The sequence below is a fragment of the Ambystoma mexicanum genome, chromosome 5q (genome assembly GCF_040938575.1).
Source record: "Ambystoma mexicanum isolate Mex_15411 chromosome 5q, UKY_AmexF1_1, whole genome shotgun sequence".
Taxonomy (NCBI): Eukaryota; Metazoa; Chordata; class Amphibia; order Caudata; family Ambystomatidae; genus Ambystoma; species Ambystoma mexicanum.
In genome coordinates this window covers 1,131,607,623-1,131,631,467 of record NC_090933.1, presented here as the reverse complement: position 1 = coordinate 1,131,631,467, position 23,845 = coordinate 1,131,607,623, and the positions used below count along the sequence as shown (strand labels likewise).

The 23,845-nt window shown below is 47.0% G+C and overlaps 1 protein-coding gene across 1 annotated transcript in view; it reads left to right on the top strand.

Moving 5' to 3' along the window:
* The window catches only part of OC90 (otoconin 90), an 885,360-nt gene that overhangs the window by 837,012 nt on the left and 24,503 nt on the right, over window positions 1-23,845 (top strand). The window contains exon 16 of the mRNA XM_069621643.1: window positions 731-837. Coding sequence (XP_069477744.1) covers window positions 731-837 — 107 coding nt within the window. The remainder of the gene's footprint in view (window positions 1-730; window positions 838-23,845) is intronic.

Sequence of the window (23,845 nt, the reverse complement as noted above, 5' to 3'; positions counted from 1 at the left end):
GGCCATGACTCCCTATAGCAACCCACATAAGCTGCCCACATGAATGTCAATGCCACCGCAACATTATGCACTCTCGCTGGGGTTTCATCGAGATAAGATACATTTCACGATCAGGGAGTCTCCATGACGACATAGTGGACTAGCAAAAAGCTCGCGTTGTCTGTGGGTCACTTGGACTCATGAGCTAACGGGGTGTCTTAGAAAAACACATTTCATGGGTGCCCTCCAACGTTGAGACCCTGCATTAATCATAGCGAATTCCATTTCTATGCCACACTCTTCCGGTGAGTTTTCTTCTACAGAAACACCTCTCAATATTGAGTCCCAGAGGAGAAAAGGGGTGTTTGTGCCAGTGAATTAATTAATTCATTTCCATGAGGTCTCTGGGTATTTAAGGCACACCAACGGGACCTTTGACCTCATGTTATGGACCAAAAACACGCTGTATAAGACTTATTTATAAAACTAATTGTACTCAAAGTGTTATAAAGAGTTTTCCTTTCCAGTGGACATTCCAATTGCATCTGTTATGTTATGCTATGTTAAAACACATTTATGCTGTGCCAATCAAGACCATAGTGGTCTTGTAGCACCAAAGCATGGCTCAAATCATTTAATTATTTAAACCTTAATGTGGGATCTTTGTTTATAGCTTTTCTGCTTTGGACTTTTTCAGTTTCTATTTTTCTTTTGTCTCGCATTGATGCATTGCAAATGCTATTTATTGCAGGTGCTGCTTTACCCATCACTGTTGCCTGGAACATCTTAAAATGGTTGGCTGCCCCCCAGAAAGAATTGCCAGGTCCGAGGTCATATGTGTGGATCAGAAACCCAAGTGTAAGTGGATGTCTAGAGTTTTAAAGTACTCGGAATTTCATTCAAATGAATGAGTACTCACATTTTTAAAGTGTGTCGAAATATGTGCTTAAAAAAAAAAAATATATATATATATACAATATATATATATACATATACAAAACTTCGAGTGTCCAATTGCATATGAAGGTTTTGGATCTCAAAGTAAAACCACATTTACTATACAAATGTGAAGGCAACACTCAGAATGAAGACAAGGACATTATAAGTCTTGCGAGAGCTCGTTGTCTGCAGGAAATAAAGAAAGGGAGAAAGACAGAAACAGCAGCCTACGAGGAAAACGTTTGAAGTCGTTTCCTCTTGTTTTCAACTGTCCAATTTCCATAATTGAAGGGAATTAACATTGGCCCTGGGCTTTTACCGGACGCTAATGCCCTCCACTGAGTTGCATATAGCTATTAACACCTTCAGCATGTGAGCTGGGGCTCTAATGGATTATTTTCTGCAAGGGAGTTTGGCTTCACGCATTAAGCATGCACTGAATACCCTTAAGTACTACAAATGGTGCTAGCTGCCATGCACATCGAAAAGGTGTCCCTTTTCTATTCCCGTGGTGACAGCAGAAATGGCGGGCCGGCGATGGACCAGACAGTGAGGAAAGTGGGGGCCAAGGGATTAGGCGCAAAGTAGATGGAGATAGTCAGCAGAGGCTGAGGGACAGAGCCGGCCTAAGGGGGGGGCGAGCCGGCGACCGCCCGGGGCACCATGCCCTCCAGGGCGCCTTTTGCCCCTGCCACGCCAGCTCGGGGGAGTCTTTCAAGGGCTCCCCGAGCTGACGTTGTGGGACAAGGCACAGCAGGCGGCCATTTACTGTAAAAGGTGCCCGCGGCGTGAGTCCATTTAAATGCGCCCTTCCGCCGTGGACACTTTTCACAAGAAAAGGCGCCATTAGCCCCCCACCACGCCAGCTCCGGGGAGTCTCAAGCGCTCCCCCGAGCTGGCGCGGTGGCAGAAGGTGTGGCAGGTGACTCATTGTCATTGAAAGAACCCGCGATGGCGGGCTCATTCAATGACAATGGGGTGCTAACGGCACCTATTTAACCTCCTCGCGACAGCGAGGAGGTTTAAAAAAAAAAGTTGCCCATCCTGGCCACGCCCCCTTTTAACCAGGGGGGTGCTGTGGGCGAGGGGGGGCGGCAGTTTTCCCATGGCACTGTGGGTTTGGAGGCTTTCAAGAGCAGTGTGGGGGGACCAAGAACAGAAAACATGGCAACTGGGGAGAGTACTCGGTGGCTTGCATAGAACTAGGATGAAAACAAAGGGGAACTCCATATACACCGGGGACTAAATGGAGTAGTTGTGATACAAATGTCAAAATAGTGTTCCCGTGTAAGAAATGTTGAGATTGTTATTACTACTTTGTAGAAAAAAGTTAATCTAAGCTTCAGACAGTGATTTCATCACCTTATTCCTGAATACATGGTAACTGTATAATGAACATAACTATTTACAAAAAAACAAAGTTATGAAACAGGCAAAAAGAGAAAATATTGAATATATGCATTTTATTAAAAAAAACAAAAGGGAAAGATCATAAAAGGAATAAACAAACTTATTGGTGTGCCGCTAAACAAACAGTTTTGTTTAGGAAGAATGAATGCAATAGTTGAAGAAGCACAATTATTGCGCTGCAGAACTCATTAAACACAAAATCAATCAGACTTTTCAAAACATAGTTACGTAAATCTGTACACCCATTTCCTGTAAGCAACCAACAACAGAAATACATTTGTTGAGAATGCACAATCAATATGATCAAAAAGAAATTGAACCCTAGGACAAACTGATTGTTATAGATATTAAATTGACTGATGTGATGCTGGAAATGCATTGGAGGGACTGGGCCTCCCTGCCCTTGTCCTGTAGTCCTTTTTCATTGTGTTCTGTATTGTTTTATGCCCAGGAGTCCATGTGGGACTCCTGGCAGTGCAGCTCTTCCTGTTTATGGTTTGGTGTACAGACCCATGGGATACCCTTATGGCACCCATGGGTGGGGGTACAACCCTGTGCCCCCTATTGTATGTTTTTGGGCACCTGTGGGTGGCCCACAGAGCAGGGTATGGGCTGGTGGCAGCTCCATGCTGACATTTGACAGGTGCTCTGAGTATCCTCCATTTCGGGATACCCCGGCCTTGCCATTAGAATCAGTTGATTCCTGATAGAAAACAAGATGGCCCCTGTGGCCTTTTGCTTTCTATTGCCTGTTACCTTGTTTTCCCAAAGTCCTGGGAAGCCCTGACTCTGTCCCTTCCTCCTGATTGGCTGTTGGGTGGAAGTTCCATATATGGCGTTGTTGTGAAGTCCAGTCCAGACTGGCTGGAGTCTTCCCAGTGACTGTATGTTGTGGGTACACCATGTGGGTGGGACCTGGGTGAATGGAGTGTGTGACCAATATGCACTTCTTGTTGTGGCTTTCTGGTTTCTGGTATGAGAGACAAAGACTGAGACAGCCCTGCCCGAACCTGGCCTGAATGCAGTGTGTAGTGTTGAATGGCTGGGTACTTGTCCCAATCCACATTCCTTGTTGTGAGTGTCTGAGAGGGAGGAGGATGGCCTGAATGCGCTGTGTGCCTGATTGGCTGGCTGACTGACTGCATGAATGCCCTTCTGTATGATTGTCTGCTGAGTGTGACCCAGCAGTGTGGATGAGAGACATGATAGTATATCTGGGGACCTCTCACCACTGGAAATTGTTCAGAAGCTGTGTCTACACTTGAAGAGTAACTGGAACTGCTGATCCTTGATTCCCAGCTGGAAGAAGACGACTTGCTGTTGCATTTATTCGACCTGATCTGAAAGCTGCCGAACTCGTCAAAGACTTATCCGAGAGAGGAACTGGTAAGGCGCCCTCTTCCCGTGCTCCGAGGGACCATCAAGCACTGCTAACCTTCGCCGAAGCTCCCTGAAAGTCAGACCCTCGAAAGGCTGCCGACCCGATACGGGACATCTTAGGAGAACAAAGTGAAGCACCAGGACTTCGCCGCTGTCGAAGTCCATTGCCGTCGACCAGGGTTCGCAGGTTTGTGTAACTGCTGGAGGCCCGTCGAAGTCGTGTTGCCCCGGAAGAGGGGACCGATTGACGCCGTGCCGCCGACGACCGGAGCCGCCCGCTCCTTTGCCTAAGAACATTTGAATCGAAGGACTCCCTTGTCCGCAACATCGACCGCTTTGTCCTGCCGGAGAAGGTCAAGGCCGCCGACGCGCAGAGGAGAATCCGCTGGTGGGTTTCCCAACACCTGAAGGCCACAAAGACTTCGACGACTCGACACCCTTGCTGGGCCACAGCTCTTCTGAAACTCTTTGCGGTCCTGAACAATCAATCGATGAGGTGCCCCGCACACCTCATCCTCGCAGGATGTCGCTGACGAGCACCGCCTGGATCGACGTTGTGGTCTCGGCACCCTCGAACTTCTCATCAACGCCGTCGATGCCAAGTTCACCTTCTTCGACGCCTCTCGACAATCCGTGGCACCTGCTTTAAAGGGAGTCACTCAAGAAGGATCCGTCGACGCTTCTTCGAAGAACTCTACTCCACCAGGTACATTGGGGTGGCGGGGAAACATTATAGGAGAGAACAAGACTATTGAGCAATATATGGACTGGGCTTGTGCTATATATCTTTATTTTACAGGTTGCCCAGGTGTTGGGATCTCCACACAGAACTGTGCTTAGCGGTAGAGGCCAGTATTCTGCCTATTGTTTCAACTATCTTGCTTTCCCTCCTATCACGCTGGTTTCCTTGTTATTGATCTGTGTGACATTCTAGCAGTGTAGTTGATGCACTTTAATGAGATCTGATAATATTGGTGGTACCTCTTTAGAATTGTAGATATTGACCATTGTTGATTTCCGAGTACAAAGTGCATTATTGTGATCGTGTACATACCTTTGAATATTAATTATATAAAGACTGTGTTTCCAGTAATACAGTGTGTGGACATTCCTTTGTGGGGGTTCGGGGACTACACTGTACTTAAGAACCAGCCTGCATCACCTCCTGAGAAGCTAGGCCTTGATTGCTCGTCCATTGCTAGTCCATTGCTACCTTATAGAGAATCTTGGCTGGAGTCCTCCGTGCCTCTCCTCTACCATATAGAGAGCAGAAGTACAGACCCCCCCTCTAGTCTTTACACTGGTGGCAGCGGTGGGATGCTTATGGTTTTAAGAATCAGTGTATAACAGTGGCACTTACAAAATATCTGCACTTTATTGAATTAAGGTTTGGTTGTGTACAAAATAACTGCAATACAAGCAATGGAGTCTATTGCAAATGGTAAATTGACTAGGATGAGCTTAGAGGCTCTCCAGAGTGCTTGTGAAGCCAGGGAGTTAGGGCCTCATTACACGGAAGGCGGTAAACCAAGGTGCTATTAGCACCTTGGTCCATGCCGGTAAATTACCGGCGCCGCCTTGGAGGAAAGGGGAATTACCGCCCTATTCCAAGGTCGGCGGGGCAGTAATTCCCCCTTCCACCATTGCCCTTCCCCATTCCCATTTTTGCTATATAGGGCATAATGGGAATGGGGAAGGTGCTAATTACGGTACCGTAAATTTGCGGTGCCGTAATTAGCACCAAGGTCCCTTTGCAGGTTGGTTTTTAACACCTGCAAAAAGCAGGCATTAAAGTACCAACCCGCAAAGGGACCTCGTAGTAAGGCGGTAAGGGTTAACTGTCACCGGTACCATTACCTGTGACCGTTAACCCTTACCGCCTTCCGTGTAATGAGGCCCTTAGACTTTGTGGATAAGTCTAGGGCTGAGCTGATAGCTGCCCTGGTGGACTACCAGACTGATGGTGACACTCTTGATGAGGGGGGAATGCAACCAATGAGGACTCTGCCCCTGGGGGTTCTACTGAATCTGTTTCTGGGAATGCCACCATTCCTGCTGCCTCTTTTCCGAACCCCAACACTGCTCTTCAGGGGGAAACTTTTAAAATTGGAGCTACAACGGGAACAGTTAGCCTTTCAATACAAAAAGTTGGCAACATAAGCTGAGTTGAAGAAAGAGGAGTTGGCACAGCAAGTGATACTCAAAGATAGGGACACTGAGCACCAAAGAATCCAGCTAGAGAAAGCTAGAGTGGAGACTTCAGCTAAACCAGTTGAGAGTGGCAGGTCCCCAGCCACCAAGTTTATGAAAGATTTGGTTGGTGTGTTTGTGGAGGGTTCCGATATCCTCCAATGGATTGAAGCGTTTGAAATGGCTTGTGCAATTCATGATGTTGACAAAAGAGATTTGGCTAAGTGTTTGTTAAGCAGAGTGCCTCAGATTGGGTATGACTGTATTCTGAAACTGAGTGTGGAAGACAGGGGTCAGTATGAGTGTATGAAATCTGCTTTGATTGGCAAGACACCTACCCAATACCTTAAAAGGTTCAGGGAATTTAAGAAAAGAGAAAATGTGTCTTGGGTTGACTGGGTGAGTGCTGCGCACATGAACATGATGGGGTGTATTGATGGTTACAAAGTGAAAATTTTCCCACCTGTTGTTTTTTGAGCATTTTTCTGAAACCTGTTCACCAGAGCTACGTCAGTATGTTGCTGACCAGAACATTTTGGATCCCTTTAAGCTGGCTAGGTTGGCTGACAAGTGGGTCTCCCACCGGGTGTCCCCTAAGGACTCCAGTGGGAAGGACAAGGACAAAGAGAAGGGGGCCTCTCAGCAAGCTGAGGAGTCCCAAAAGCAGTCACAGTCGGGTAAACCTAAACCCGCCTCTCCTAAGACCCAGAAATCTAGTGGGGATAAGTCATCTGTGGGTGGTAATAAGAGTAGTGGTCCACCTGCTGCAAAGCAGGCTCCCGGTAGTTCCAGTACCATACCCTGCACTCCCGGCACGTGTTGGGATTGTGGGGCTCTGGATCATAAGAGGGGTGACTCCAAGTGTAAAGGTAAGGCACTTGGAGTACAGGCTGTCAGCCTGACCTACCCTTACCCCATGTCTGAGGTGGAGGCCACTGTCCTCCCCTCCTCTACAGGGATCACATTTGGTGCTCCTGTAGAGATTTCCTTAGTGTCTCTTGGGGCCTGAGACCAGTACGCGGAAGTACTGGCAACTATCCCACAGAACACCCGTAGTTTTTTAGAAGTGTCCTCTTGAATGGCCAGCCTTCTACTGGCTTGAGAGACACTGGGGCAAGCATGACAGTTGTGGACAGGACCCTGCTCAAGCCAGAGGACTATGTAGGTGCTCCTCTGAGAACCACCAGGTTAGCTGGTGGGCCTCCCAAATTATCGCCTGTAGCCTTAGTCACACTCATAATTAGAGACAAGACAGCAAAGCTTCCTGTCCTGGTTCAGGACAATGTCCCTGCTAACATTCTGTTAGGTAATGATCTAGTAGAGTTGGGGTTGATCTCGGATGGTCTTCCCATGACGGCTGCTGCAGTCACTAGATCACAGGTGACACAGGGTCTGGCTGTGAGTCAGGTACCCGAGCCAAGGGCGAGGCCTAAGGCAAGAAGAAGGAAGGCCAAGAAGGCCACCTCTGTGGAGGGAGCTCCTTCTCTTCCTGCTGTTCCCACAGCACCCATTGGGATCCATGCTCCGGATGGGCTGGGTCCAGTGGTAAACCCTGTCTCAACTCCTGTGGGAGAAGAGCCAGAAGACTCTCCTGTGGGAGAGGTTCTCAACCCGGAGGATCATCCCGATCTTCAATGCTTGTTAGCTGAAGCTGCCTGGGAGGATCCCCTCCCGGGCAGACTTCTGTAAGGGACAGAGAGAGTGCCACTCTCTCGAGGGTCTGAGGAAACAGGCCCTGTCCCAGGTACAAGGAGAAGTGCCTAGGAACTTCCGTATTTATTGGGAGGGTGAGCTCCTTGTTAGTGAGCCCACTAAGCCTGAACCCGGTGCCCTCAAGAGGTTGGTGGTACCCCAGGTTTACAGGCCCTTCCTACTGCAGTTGGCGCATGAGGTGCCCTTAGCTGGTCATCTTGGTACCAAGAAGACTAAGCAGAGGCTCTCTGCCCATTTCTACTGGCCTCGGATCGGAGTAGAAGTGGAGTCTGCTAGGGAGAATTCTCTTATATGGCTAATTTCCCAAACCTAGTGAGTCCCCCAGCAGCTTTGCTGGATTTTTGGGGTTTGTTCTTTTCTCCTGCTAAGAGTGAGACTCTTTTCCTCCCACTCTTAGGCATGATTTGAGGTATGTCTTTGACTTTGTATGTGCTTATGGGCTATGGGGTTTCTTTCTCCATAGGGTATCATCAGTTTTTGTGTATGTGTTACACAGCACCCTCAGTGCAGTAACACAGGGGTGTCATAGTGACCCCCAAACATAGACTCCATACCCTGGGACTGACTACTGTCTCCCAGGGCATGTAAAGTAACCATTGACTTTACTAGTCCTAAATTGTGAACAGAACCAGTACAAACCATCATATTGTGGAAGTACTGAAAGGGGTTAATTATATTGCCCCTGGGTCTGTTTTTAAGGGGGCACTGTCCAGTCCCCCCTTGTCGAGTTTCTGGCTGGTGGCAGTGGTTACCACGCGAAATATTCCACCGGAATATTCTCTATGGGATTTTCCCATTGATTTTAAACGCACCACTTTTTGGTGCAATGTTAAAGATACCGCTGGTTTATTTATTTAATATTAAATTAACGGTTGGGTCTTTTTGCCAGAACTCTTTTCTAAAATGGCGTTCATGTCCGTCTCTGTAACTCTGACCAAGGTCGAGCCCGTTGTTCAACTTTTTGGCGGGCTTCTCCACAGAAGCCCTCTAAATGGTGCTACTCTGTCTCGGTTCCACAGGATGTGTGGGGAGGGGAATTGGCACCCTGGACTGATTTGCCTTAGCAACTCAAGTCGCACTCTGTTCTGATTGGGCCAGTGGTGAGCCACCCGGCTCACCACTTAGCATGTTTGAGTGACAGCTAGGCTGTTGAATGGGGGTTTTATGCATAAAAGCATGGCCTTTGGGACTGGAACTTGAGAAGTCGCCACAGGACCTAAGAATCCGAAGAGGGAAGAAGCTGAGCCATCTGCAACGACGACACCACCAGAGGAGCCCTGCTGCAACGATCGCACCACTTTCCCCGACGACAAGAGAAGATCTTCTGCTGGACGAGTCTTCTTCCTCTGAGCTGGTGCGACCAACCAGTTCACCCCTTTCGCCTTCCAAAGACGTCTCTTGGTTGAATCGCCCGTGCCAAGCACCCCGGCGGTCGGATAGCCAAGCTTCACCACTTTGACCGCGAATAAAAGGAACGCACCTTTTACCGACGAACTCCGTGGCTGGTTTCATCCCTGTGCAGTGCAACGACTCCACGTTTCCTCCTCGATAAGAACCTCTCTGCCCCTGGTCGAAACAACGAACTGCCACCGCTGGAGCTACCTCTCTCTTTAAGGTACTGTATCCTGCCTGGCCTCCCTTTCTTCGGTTTACCCAAGGTGACCCTTAAATCCTGGGCTTTCCAACTGGGTTGGCCCCAGACCTTCTAACTTTACCTTCTTGAATCACCCCAACCTCTTTTGAACATCCTGCAAAGACATTAAGTGCATTTTAAACCGTGTGATCCTGGGCACATTTCGCTTTGCTCCATTTAAAGTGGGCCTGGCCTATGAACTTTGGCTCTACAGTATATACTGCCTTTATTCCCTGGTTGAGAACTCCTAAAAGTGTTGGGACTTGTTTTATTTCTATGCTCTGCCTTTATCTCGCCCTTTAACTGAACTATTAACAAATCGTGGTGTTTTAATTCTGACTTGTCTGATCGTTATCAAGGGAGGTGTGTATACTTTACTTGACTGTGTTTTAACTTGCTTTTGATTTAGAGTGCTAGTGTATTACCTAAAGTGTGTTTTAAATAAATAATTATATACTTTTTATAAAAAGTTCTGGTCAGTGTTTGTTTGCTGTCCTGTGTTTTTAGCCCTATTGTGTATACTCTATATAGTGCCCTACTCTTCTTGAGAGAAGTCTGACTGCTCAGCCACAGCTACCAGGTAACTCTGGGTGGTACAGACTGCTACCAATTGGGTTTACTGCTTACTCCTGTAGTCTTAACCTTTTTGCAGTGTTCCCCAAGGTAACTGCACAGGATTCTGCCTAACAGAGTCCCACTGCAGGACCTGCCCAACTTTTCAGTTGTCTGGCAAGACTGGAGGCAGTGTCATTGCCCCACTGCAACCATTGCCAGTGGTTGGCATACCATTTGAGAGGGTGGGCATTGACATCGTCATTCCCCAGGACCCTCCCACTTCAGGTGGACATCGGTTCATCCTGGTCTTGGTAGATCATGCCATCAGGTACCCTGACGCTATACCCCTTCAGACTGTAACTGCCAAGGTGGTTGCCAGGGCTTTCCTGGGCATTTTCACCCATGTAGGATTCCCTAAGGAGGTTGTCTCTGACAGAGGATCCAACTTCATGTCTAGTTACATGAAGACCATGTGGAAAGAGTGCGAAGTAACCTACAAGTTCTCTACCTCTTACCATCCCCAGACCAATGGTCTGGTTGAGAGATTTAATAAAACTCTCAAGGACATGATAGGTGCTTTGGAAGAACCCCTAAAGAGGAAATGGGATCTCCTCCTGCCATGCCTGCTGTTTGCTTACACAGAGGTACCTCAAGAGGGTGTTGGTTTCAGCCCCTTTGAGTTACTCTTTGGACATCCCGTGAGGGGGCCCCTTGCCTTGATCAGAGAAGGTTTGGAAGCCACCCCTCCAGGTCCCGCCAAGCAAGTGGGGGACTATGTGTTAGGCCTCAGACGGAGGATGACACAGATGATGGGTCAGGCAACAGCCAATCTCAAGGCCAGCCAGGAATTGAATAAGTATTGGCACGACCTTAAAGCATTGCAAGTGGATTGGACTCCGGGACAGGAAATCCTTGTGATGGAGCCTACCAAGCCTAGAGCTTTGGCAGACAAGTGGACTGGACCCTTCAGGATCATCTCCAAGATGGGCGAAGTCAATTATCTGGTTGACATGGGAATGCCAGGGGTAGCCCCCCAGGTATTCCATGTTAACAGGCTCAAGCCTTTCCACAGGCAATCAGAAGTCTCATGTCTCTTGCTAGCTTCAGAGCAAGAAGAGGATGAGAGTGAGCCCCTTCCTGATTTGCTGCATAGCAACCCTCAGGATGGCTCAGTGGAGCGAGTGCATCTCTCTTCAGATTTGACGACAGAGCAGCAGAGGGCCTGCAGGACTTTGCTCCAGCAGTATGCCTCTCTGGTTGAGAACTCCTAAAAGTGTTGGGACCTGTTTTATTTCTATGCTCTGCCTTTTTCTCTCCCTTTAACTGAACTATTGGAGTGCCATCAGGTTACGCACTCACCTCTGTTTTAACAAATCGTGGTGTTTTAACTCTGACTTGTCTGATCATTATCAAGGGAGGTGTGTATACTTTACCTGACTGTGTTTTAACTTGCTTTTGATTTAGAGTGCTAGTATATTACCTAAAGTGTGTTTTAAATAAATAATTATATACTTTTTATACAAAGCTCTGGTCATTGTTTGTTTGCTCTACTGTGTTTTTAGCCCTATTGTGTATACTCTATATACTGCCCTACTCTTCTTGAGAGAAGTCTGACTGCTCGGCAACAGCTACCAGGTAAATCTGGGTGGTACAGACTGCTACCAATTGGGTTTACTGCTTACTCCTGTAGTCTTAATCTTTTTGCAGTGTTCCCTAAGGGAACTGCACAGGATTCTGCTTAACACTGGTGTACAGCGGTGGGATTTGTATTGGGTATACATTTTAGAGTGCTTCTGATACTTTAGTGCAACTAACCACAAAGCTTAGCACTGTAAAAGCTAGTTTTTTAACAAGTCAACTATGGAAAGTTACAGCCGGGAGTCCCTTTCTGCAAAAACTGCCGATTGTTTAAGAGTTCTTTGTAGACATAAGGATCTTCCTGTAAAAGGCAAGAAAATGGAACTGATAGAAAGATTGTTAGAGAATCAAAGTCTGGGTAGTGGTTCAGAGGAGCCTACCTCCCCAGCAAATGGAAACCACAGTCTATGAGGATGATATGAATCAAAGTAATTTTAGTATTGTTGTAGAGTTAGAAGAGGAAGAGGAAACAAATGTAACTGTTCCCACTGGCCCTCTGTCTGCTATAGCACTTCAGCCTGTGTCAACTGGACCTTTGTCAGGTCCCACATTAAGTCCTGCATTCATTGAACTGGAAATAATGAGACTTGAATTAGAATTCAAAAGAATTAGTGTCCAATCTGAACAAAAGCACCAAAAACGAAGGGTCAGAGAAATGGAGCTCAAGCATGAGCTAGAGATGAAGAAATTGTCTGTTGAAAATACCTCTCTCCCCGGATCCTCTAGGAGTTCCAGTCCCAAAAGACCCTGGATGCCTAAATAGATTGTGGGTATGTATGAACCTAAGTTGGATATGTTGGATTGGTTGGCTATGTTTGAATAAAATCATGGGCTCCAGGACATCACAGGGAATCAGTTGCTTCTTGGTTGTTCTCTAGGCTCCCCCCTGTTGCATCTGATGTGGTAATGGAGTTGGGGGAGGTGGATAGGATGGACTATGAATGTGTGAAGCTAGCTTTAATAGCTAGATTTGGGAAGACCCCTTCCCAGTACCTTAAGAGGTTTAGGACCCTCAAAAAGAATGATGGTACCCCTTGGGCTACCTGGGTGAATGAAGGTTTGAAGAACTTAGAGGGATGGATTAAGAGTTATAGAGTGAACACTTATGAGGGAATGAGAAATCTTGTTATGTTGGAGTCAATTTATGATGCCTGCTCTCCTGAGCTCAGACAGCACTTAGCTGATTCAAAGGAAATAGATCCTAGAAAGCTAGCTAAGGCTGCTGACTTGTGTGTGGCCAACAGGGCTACTCACAAGGATTCAGGGGTCACTCAGAAAAAGGATGAGGGAAAGCAGCCACCAAAAGTGAATCCAGAGAATTCTAATACCTCCCATACCAAAGAGGGCCACACACAACAAAATAACCAGGGTAAGCCACCAGGGAAACCCCATCAGGCTACTGTACCTTCTGGTCACCAACCAGTAGGAGGTCAGAACAAGCCACCATTCCAGAGAGCATTTGGAATATGCTATGTCTGTAAGGCAACTGACCACATTAAAGGAGATCCCAGATGTAAGGGTAAACCTGCAGGGATCAGCACAGTCTCCTTAGCCTTCACTCCTGAGGAGGAAGTCCAAGTGGCTAGTGCTCACTTTGAAGTCTTTGCTAAAGACCCTTTGAGTCTTCAAGCAAGTGTAACCTTAGAGCCTATGGGTCTGGTTAGCAGCCAGAATAAAGAAATATATGACTCCCTACCAACAAACTCTAACATTTATTACATGGACAGTGTTCTCATCAATGGACAGGATACTCCTGCCAGGAGAGACTCTGGGGATAGCAGAACAGTAGTGGATGAAAGCTTTTTCAAACCTGAGGATGTGGCTAAGGCACCCAAAGGTCGCACTAGAAATTCTGGAGGCCCTGTCCAGACGGTTCCTATTCTACCAGCCCCATTCAGTGTAATAACATGACAGTGAGGATCCCTGTCAGTGTTAAGACTGAGGTGCCTGGGAGAGACCTGTTGGGGAATGATCTAAAAACTCTAGGAGTAGTATCCAGTACCCCCAGGCCTCCCAGTGTGGAGACACAGAACCTAACCAAATTGGCTAGAGAGGCCACCTTAAGGGACCACTCTAAGCCTGTGGGAACCTCTACTAAGAACCCCACTACACGCCCTGGTGTTAGTAAGTTAACCTGTAACCCAGGCACATTTCAGGCTAAAATGTTAGGGAAATAGGAGCCCGAACCAAGCTCCATCATTGTTCGCCCAGTTTTAGAGTCTGTGACTCACCCTGCTTCGTAGGAAGAGATGGATAGACCAACTGGACCCCTACCTAGGCCTAAGAGAACTGGTAATTCTCAGTGCTGGTGGAAAACCAGAAAAGAAAAGTCTAAGGCCAAAAACCTTCAGACTGTTGGACCTTCTACTGAAGACTCCAACTCAAATCCTAGTATTGGGAGTGAAACTCCTAAAATAGGTGAGGTAAGATCTAAGAGGAATGGGAAGCAGGTACATTGCCTAACCCCAACCCCTCCAACCAAGAGACCTGAGATCCAACCTGCTCCCAACAAAGAAGTGGTGAGGAACCTTGGAGCCCCCTCTAGATCTAAGGGAATCCTTTATAAGTACCCCTTGAAAAAGCCTAACACAGGTTCAGAAGTTGTACCAACTTCTGAGGGACTGGTCAACCAGATCCCCTATAAATTTAACAAGAAAGATGTTCCTCAAAGGGTTTGTAGGACTTATATCTTACAAAGGAAAACCTTTAATTTATCCATTGAACACAGGTCAAGGTGTCACCGCCAAAATGCTGATGGTCTCTCTAGGATGTTTATAACCGACTAGAGGTATGAGATTCATCCAGGAGTGGATTCAATCCTCCTGTCCCTTAGTCTGGGGGGGGCAAGTGTTAGGGAGAATTCTCTTATAAGGCTAATTTCCTAAACCTAGTGAGTCCCCCAGCAGCTTTGCTGGATTTTTGGGGTTTGTTTTTTTCTCCTGCTAAGAGTGAGACTCGTTTCCTCCCACTCTTAGGCATGATTTGAAGTATGTCTTTGACTTTGTATGTGCTTATGGGGTATGGGGTTTCTTTCTCCATAGGGTATGATCTGTTATTGTGTATGTGTTACAAAGCACCCTCAGTGCAGTAACACAGGGGTGTCATAGTGACCCCCAAACATAGACTCCATACCCTGGGACTGACTACTGTCTCCCAGGGCATGTAAATTCACCATTGACTTTACTAGTCCTAAATTGTTAACAGAACCAGTACAAACCATCATATTGTGGAAGTACTGGAAGGGGTTAATTATATTGCCCCTGGGTCTGTTTTCAATGGGGCACTGTCCAGTCCCCCCTTGTCGAGTTTCTGGCTGGTGGCAGTGGTTACCACGTGAAATATTCCACCGGAATATTCTCTATGGGATTTTCCCATTGATTTTAAACGCACCACTTTTTGGTGCAATGTTAAAGATACCGCTGGTTTATTTATTTAATATTAAATTAACAGTTGGGTCTTTTTGCCAGAACTCTTTTCTAAAATGGCGTTCGTGTCCGTCTCTGTAACTCTGACCAAGGTCGAGCCCTTTGTTCCACTTTTTGGCGGGCATCTCCACAGAAGCCCTCCAAATGGTGCCACTCTGTCTGGGTTCCACAGGATGTGTGGGGATGGGAATTGGCACTCTGGACTGCATTGCCTTAGCAACTCAAGTCGCACTCTGTTCTGATTGGGCCAGTGGTGAGCCGCCCGGCTCACCACTTAGCATGTTTAAGTGACAGCTAGGCTGTTGAATGGGGGTTTTTCTGCATAAAAGCAGGGCCTTTGGGACTGGAACTTGAGAAGTCGCCACAGCACATAAGAATCCGAAGAGGGAAGAAGCTGCACCATCTGCAACGACGACACCACCAGTGGAGCCCTGCTGCAACGACCTCACTACTTTCCCGACAACAAGAGAAGATCTTCTGCTGGACGAGTCTTCTTCCTCTGAGCTGGTGGGACCAACCAGTTCACCCCTTTTGCCTTCCAAAGACGTCTCTTGATCGAATCGCCCGTGCCAAGCACCCTGGCGGCCGGATAGCCAAGCTTCACCACTTTGACCACGAATAAAAGGAACGCACCTTTTACCGACGAACTCTGCGGCTGGTTTCATCCCTTTGCAGTGCAACGACTCCACGTTTCCTCCTCGACGAGATCCTCTCTGCCCCTGGTCGAAACAATGAACTGCAACCACTGCCAGGAACAACTGCCACCGCACGTGCTTCCTCTCTCTTTAAGGTACTGTGTCCTGCCTGGCCTCCCTTTCTTCGGTTTGCCCAAGGTGACCCTTAAATCCTTGGCTTTCCAACTGGGTTGGCCCCAGACCTTCTAACTTTACCTTCTTGAATCGCCCCAACCTCTTTTGAACATTCTGCAAAGACTTTTAGTGCATTTTAAATCGTGTGATCCTGGGCACATTTCCCTTTGCTCCATTTAAAGTGGGCCTGGCCTATGAACTTTGGCTCTACAGTATACACTGCCTTTATTCCCTGGTTGAGAACTCCTAAAAGTGTTGGGACCTGTTTTATTTCTAGGCTCTGCCTTTATCTCTCCCTTTAACTGAACTATTAACAAATCGTGGTGTTTTAACTCTGACTTGTCTGATCGTTATCAAGGGAGGTGTGTATACTTTACTTGACTGCGTTTTAACTTGCTTTTGATTTAGAGTGCTAGTGTATTACCTAAAGTGTGTTTTAAATAAATAATTATATACTTTTTATACAAAGCTCTGGTCAGTGTTTGTTTGCTGTACTGTGTTTTTAGCCCTATTGTGTATACTCTATATACTGCCCTACTCTTCTTGAGAGAAGTCTGACTGCTCAGCCACAGCTACCAGGTAAATCTGGGTGGTACAGACTGCTACCAATTGGGTTTACTGCTTACTCCTGTAGTCTTAACCTTTTTGCAGTGTTCCCCAAGGTAACTGCACAGGATTCTGCCTAACAGAGTCCCACTGCAGGACCTGCCCAACTTGTCAGTTGTCTGGCAAGACTGGAGGCAGTGTCATTGCCCCACTGCAACCATTGCCAGTGGTTGGCATACCATTTGAGAGGGTGGGCATCGACATCGTCATTCCCCAGGACCCTCCCACTTCAGGTGGACATCGGTTCATCCTGGTCTTGGTAGATCATGCCATCAGGTACCCTGAGGCTATACCCCTTCAGACTGTAACTGCCAAGGTGGTTGCCAGGGCTCTCCTGGGCATTTTCACCCATGTTGGATTCCCTAAGGAGGTTGTCTCTGACAGAGGATCCAACTTCATGTCTAGTTACATGAAGACCATGTGGAAAGAGTGCGGAGTAACCTACAAGTTCTCTACCTCTTACCATCCCCAGACCAATGGTCTGGTTGAGAGATTTAATAAAACTATCAAGGGCATGATAGGTGCTTTGGAAGAGCCCCTAAAGAGGAAATGGGATCTCCTCCTGCCATGCCTGCTGTTTGCTTACACAGAGGTACCTCAAGAGGGTGTTTGTTTCAGCCCCTTTGAGTTTCTCTTTGGACATCCCGTGAGGGGGCCACTTGCCTTGATCAGAGAAGGTTTGGAAGCCACCCCTCCAGGTCCCGCCAAGCAAGTGGGGGACTATGTGTTAGGCCTCAGACGGAGGATGACACAGATGATGGGTCAGGCAACAGCCAATCTCAAGGCCAGCCAGGAATTGAATAAGTATTGGCACGACCTTAAAGCATTGCAAGTGGATTGGACTCCGGGACAGGAAATCCTTGTGATGGAGCCTACCAAGCCTAGAGCTTTGGCAGACAAGTGGACTGGACCCTTCAGGATCATCTCCAAGATGGGCGAAGTCAATTATCTGGTTGACATGGGAATGCCAGGGGTAGCCCCCCAGGTATTCCATGTTAACAGGCTCAAGCCTTTCCACAGGCAATCAGAAGTCTCATGTCTCTTGCTAGCTTCAGAGCAAGAAGAGGATGAGAGTGAGCCCCTTCCTGATTTGCTGCATAGCAACCCTCAGGATGGCTCAGTGGAGCGAGTGCATCTCTCTTCAGATTTGACGACAGAGCAGCAGAGGGCCTGCAGGACTTTGCTCCAGCAGTATGCCTCTCTGGTTGAGAACTCCTAAAAGTGTTGGGACCTGTTTTATTTCTATGCTCTGCCTTTTTCTCTCCCTTTAACTGAACTATTGGAGTGCCATCAGGTTACGCACTCACCTCTGTTTTAACAAATCGTGGTGTTTTAACTCTGACTTGTCTGATCATTATCAAGGGAGGTGTGTATACTTTACCTGACTGTGTTTTAACTTGCTTTTGATTTAGAGTGCTAGTATATTACCTAAAGTGTGTTTTAAATAAATAATTATATACTTTTTATACAAAGCTCTGGTCATTGTTTGTTTGCTCTACTGTGTTTTTAGCCCTATTGTGTATACTCTATATACTGCCCTACTCTTCTTGAGAGAAGTCTGACTGCTCGGCAACAGCTACCAGGTAAATCTGGGTGGTACAGACTGCTACCAATTGGGTTTACTGCTTACTCCTGTAGTCTTAATCTTTTTGCAGTGTTCCCTAAGGGAACTGCACAGGATTCTGCTTAACACTGGTGTACAGCGGTGGGATTTGTATTGAGTATACATTTTAGAGTGCTTCTGATACTTTAGTGCAACTAACCACAAAGCTTAGCACTGTAAAAGCTAGTTTTTTAACAAGTCAACTATGGAAAGTTACAGCCGGGAGTCCCTTTCTGCAAAAACTGCCGATTGTTTAAGAGTTCTTTGTAGACATAAGGATCTTCCTGTAAAAGGCAAGAAAATGGAACTGATAGAAAGATTGTTAGAGAATCAAAGTCTGGGTAGTGGTTCAGAGGAGCCTACCTCCCCAGCAAATGGAAACCACAGTCTATGAGGATGATATGAATCAAAGTAATTTTAGTATTGTTGTAGAGTTAGAAGAGGAAGAGGAAACAAATGTAACTGTTCCCACTGGCCCTCTGTCTGCTATAGCACTTCAGCCTGTGTCAACTGGACCTTTGTCAGGTCCCACATTAAGTCCTGCATTCATTGAACTGGAAATAATGAGACTTGAATTAGAATTCAAAAGAATTAGTGTCCAATCTGAACAAAAGCACCAAAAACGAAGGGTCAGAGAAATGGAGCTCAAGCATGAGCTAGAGATGAAGAAATTGTCTGTTGAAAATACCTCTCTCCCCGGATCCTCTAGGAGTTCCAGTCCCAAAAGACCCTGGATGCCTAAATAGATAGTGGGTATGTATGAACCTAAGTTGGATATGTTGGATTGGTTGGCTATGTTTGAATAAAATCATGGGCTCCAGGACATCACAGGGAATCAGTTGCTTCTTGGTTGTTCTCTAGGCTCCCCCCTGTTGCATCTGATGTGGTAATGGAGTTGGGGGAGGTGGATAGGATGGACTATGAATGTGTGAAGCTAGCTTTAATAGCTAGATTTGGGAAGACCCCTTCCCAGTACCTTAAGAGGTTTAGGACCCTCAAAAAGAATGATGGTACCCCTTGGGCTACCTGGGTGAATGAAGGTTTGAAGAACTTAGAGGGATGGATTAAGAGTTATAGAGTGAACACTTATGAGGGAATGAGAAATCTTGTTATGTTGGAGTCAATTTATGATGCCTGCTCTCCTGAGCTCAGACAGCACTTAGCTGATTCAAAGGAAATAGATCCTAGAAAGCTAGCTAAGGCTGCTGACTTGTGTGTGGCCAACAGGGCTACTCACAAGGATTCAGGGGTCACTCAGAAAAAGGATGAGGGAAAGCAGCCACCAAAAGTGAATCCAGAGAATTCTAATACCTCCCATACCAAAGAGGGCCACACACAACAAAATAACCAGGGTAAGCCACCAGGGAAACCCCATCAGGCTACTGTACCTTCTGGTCACCAACCAGTAGGAGGTCAGAACAAGCCACCATTCCAGAGAGCATTTGGAATATGCTATGTCTGTAAGGCAACTGACCACATTAAAGGAGATCCCAGATGTAAGGGTAAACCTGCAGGGATCAGCACAGTCTCCTTAGCCTTCACTCCTGAGGAGGAAGTCCAAGTGGCTAGTGCTCACTTTGAAGTCTTTGCTAAAGACCCTTTGAGTCTTCAAGCAAGTGTAACCTTAGAGCCTATGGGTCTGGTTAGCAGCCAGAATAAAGAAATATATGACTCCCTACCAACAAACTCTAACATTTATTACATGGACAGTGTTCTCATCAATGGACAGGATACTCCTGCCAGGAGAGACTCTGGGGATAGCAGAACAGTAGTGGATGAAAGCTTTTTCAAACCTGAGGATGTGGCTAAGGCACCCAAAGGTCGCACTAGAAATTCTGGAGGCCCTGTCCAGATGGTTCCTATTCTACCAGCCCCATTCAGTGTAATAACATGACAGTGAGGATCCCTGTCAGTGTTAAGACTGAGGTGCCTGGGAGAGACCTGTTGGGGAATGATCTAAAAACTCTAGGAGTAGTATCCAGTACCCCCAGGCCTCCCAGTGTGGAGACACAGAACCTAACCAAATTGGCTAGAGAGGCCACCTTAAGGGACCACTCTAAGCCTGTGGGAACCTCTACTAAGAACCCCACTACACGCCCTGGTGTTAGTAAGTTAACCTGTAACCCAGGCACATTTCAGGCTAAAATGTTAGGGAAATAGGAGCCCGAACCAAGCTCCATCATTGTTCGCCCAGTTTTAGAGTCTGTGACTCACCCTGCTTCGTAGGAAGAGATGGATAGACCAACTGGACCCCTACCTAGGCCTAAGAGAACTGGTAATTCTCAGTGCTGGTGGAAAACCAGAAAAGAAAAGTCTAAGGCCAAAAACCTTCAGACTGTTGGACCTTCTACTGAAGACTCCAACTCAAATCCTAGTATTGGGAGTGAAACTCCTAAAATAGGTGAGGTAAGATCTAAGAGGAATGGGAAGCAGGTACATTGCCTAACCCCAACCCCTCCAACCAAGAGACCTGAGATCCAACCTGCTCCCAACAAAGAAGTGGTGAGGAACCTTGGAGCCCCCTCTAGATCTAAGGGAATCCTTTATAAGTACCCCTTGAAAAAGCCTAACACAGGTTCAGAAGTTGTACCAACTTCTGAGGGACTGGTCAACCAGATCCCCTATAAATTTAACAAGAAAGATGTTCCTCAAAGGGTTTGTAGGACTTATATCTTACAAAGGAAAACCTTTAATTTATCCATTGAACACAGGTCAAGGTGTCACCGCCAAAATGCTGATGGTCTCTCTAGGATGTTTATAACCGACTAGAGGTATGAGATTCATCCAGGAGTGGATTCAATCCTCCTGTCCCTTAGTCTGGGGGGGGCAAGTGTTAGGGAGAATTCTCTTATAAGGCTAATTTCCTAAACCTAGTGAGTCCCCAGCAGCTTTGCTGGATTTTTGGGGTTTGTTTTTTTCTCCTGCTAAGAGTGAGACTCTTTTCCTCCCACTCTTAGGCATGATTTGAAGTATGTCTTTGACTTTGTATGTGCTTATGGGGTATGGGGTTTCTTTCTCCATAGGGTATCATCTGTTATTGTGTATGTGTTACAAAGCACCCTCAGTGCAGTAACACAGGGGTGTCATAGTGACCCCCAAACATAGACTCCATACCCTGGGACTGACTACTGTCTCCCAGGGCATGTAAATTCACCATTGACTTTACTAGTCCTAAATTGTTAACAGAACCAGTACAAACCATCATATTGTGGAAGTACTGGAAGGGGTTAATTATATTGCCCCTGGGTCTGTTTTCAATGGGGCACTGTCCAGTCCCCCCTTGTCGAGTTTCTGGCTGGTGGCAGTGGTTACCACGTGAAATATTCCACCGGAATATTCTCTATGGGATTTTCCCATTGATTTTAAACGCACCACTTTTTGGTGCAATGTTAAAGATACCGCTGGTTTATTTATTTAATATTAAATTAACAGTTGGGTCTTTTTGCCAGAACTCTTTTCTAAAATGGCGTTCGTGTCCGTCTCTGTAACTCTGATCAAGGTCGAGCCCTTTGTTCCACTTTTTGGCGGGCATCTCCACAGAAGCCCTCCAAATGGTGCCACTCTGTCTGGGTTCCACAGGATGTGTGGGGATGGGAATTGGCACTCTGGACTGCATTGCCTTAGCAACTCAAGTCGCACTCTGTTCTGATTGGGCCAGTGGTGAGCCGCCCGGCTCACCACTTAGCATGTTTAAGTGACAGCTAGGCTGTTGAATGGGGGTTTTTCTGCATAAAAGCAGGGCCTTTGGGACTGGAACTTGAGAAGTCGCCACAGCACATAAGAATCCGAAGAGGGAAGAAGCTGCACCATCTGCAACGACGACACCACCAGTGGAGCCCTGCTGCAACGACCTCACTACTTTCCCGACAACAAGAGAAGATCTTCTGCTGGACGAGTCTTCTTCCTCTGAGCTGGTGGGACCAACCAGTTCACCCCTTTTGCCTTCCAAAGACGTCTCTTGATCGAATCGCCCGTGCCAAGCACCCTGGCGGCCGGATAGCCAAGCTTCACCACTTTGACCACGAATAAAAGGAACGCACCTTTTACCGACGAACTCTGCGGCTGGTTTCATCCCTTTGCAGTGCAACGACTCCACGTTTCCTCCTCGACGAGATCCTCTCTGCCCCTGGTCGAAACAATGAACTGCAACCACTGCCAGGAACAACTGCCACCGCACGTGCTTCCTCTCTCTTTAAGGTACTGTGTCCTGCCTGGCCTCCCTTTCTTCGGTTTGCCCAAGGTGACCCTTAAATCCTTGGCTTTCCAACTGGGTTGGCCCCAGACCTTCTAACTTTACCTTCTTGAATCGCCCCAACCTCTTTTGAACATTCTGCAAAGACTTTTAGTGCATTTTAAATCGTGTGATCCTGGGCACATTTCCCTTTGCTCCATTTAAAGTGGGCCTGGCCTATGAACTTTGGCTCTACAGTATATACTGCCTTTATTCCCTGGTTGAGAACTCCTAAAAGTGTTGGGACCTGTTTTATTTCTAGGCTCTGCCTTTATCTCTCCCTTTAACTGAACTATTAACAAATCGTGGTGTTTTAACTCTGACTTGTCTGATCGTTATCAAGGGAGGTGTGTATACTTTACTTGACTGCGTTTTAACTTGCTTTTGATTTAGAGTGCTAGTGTATTACCTAAAGTGTGTTTTAAATAAATAATTATATACTTTTTATACAAAGCTCTGGTCAGTGTTTGTTTGCTGTACTGTGTTTTTAGCCCTATTGTGTATACTCTATATACTGCCCTACTCTTCTTGAGAGAAGTCTGACTGCTCAGCCACAGCTACCAGGTAAATCTGGGTGGTACAGACTGCTACCAATTGGGTTTACTGCTTACTCCTGTAGTCTTAACCTTTTTGCAGTGTTACCCAAGGTAACTGCACAGGATTCTGCCTAACAGAGTCCCACTGCAGGACCTGCCCAACTTGTCAGTTGTCTGGCAAGACTGGAGGCAGTGTCATTGCCCCACTGCAACCATTGCCAGTGGTTGGCATACCATTTGAGAGGGTGGGCATCGACATCGTCATTCCCCAGGACCCTCCCACTTCAGGTGGACATCGGTTCATCCTGGTCTTGGTAGATCATGCCATCAGGTACCCTGAGGCTATACCCCTTCAGACTGTAACTGCCAAGGTGGTTGCCAGGGCTCTCCTGGGCATTTTCACCCATGTTGGATTCCCTAAGGAGGTTGTCTCTGACAGAGGATCCAACTTCATGTCTAGTTACATGAAGACCATGTGGAAAGAGTGCGGAGTAACCTACAAGTTCTCTACCTCTTACCATCCCCAGACCAATGGTCTGGTTGAGAGATTTAATAAAACTATCAAGGGCATGATAGGTGCTTTGGAAGAGCCCCTAAAGAGGAAATGGGATCTCCTCCTGCCATGCCTGCTGTTTGCTTACACAGAGGTACCTCAAGAGGGTGTTTGTTTCAGCCCCTTTGAGTTTCTCTTTGGACATCCCGTGAGGGGGCCCCTTGCCTTGATCAGAGAAGGTTTGGAAGCCACCCCTCCAGGTCCCGCCAAGCAAGTGGGGGACTATGTGTTAGGCCTCAGACGGAGGATGACACAGATGATGGGTCAGGCAACAGCCAATCTCAAGGCCAGCCAGGAATTGAATAAGTATTGGCACGACCTTAAAGCATCGCAAGTGGATTGGACTCCGGGACAGGAAATCCTTGTGATGGAGCCTACCAAGCCTAGAGCTTTGGCAGACAAGTGGACTGGACTCTTCAGGATCATCTCCAAGATGGGCGAAGTCAATTATCTGGTTGACATGGGAATGCCAGGGGTAGCCCCCCAGGTATTCCATGTTAACAGGCTCAAGCCTTTCCACAGGCAAGCAGAAGTCTCATGTCTCTTGCTAGCTTCAGAGCAAGAAGAGGATGAGAGTGAGCCCCTTCCTGATTTGCTGCATAGCAACCCTCAGGATGGCTCAGTGGAGCGAGTGCATCTCTCTTC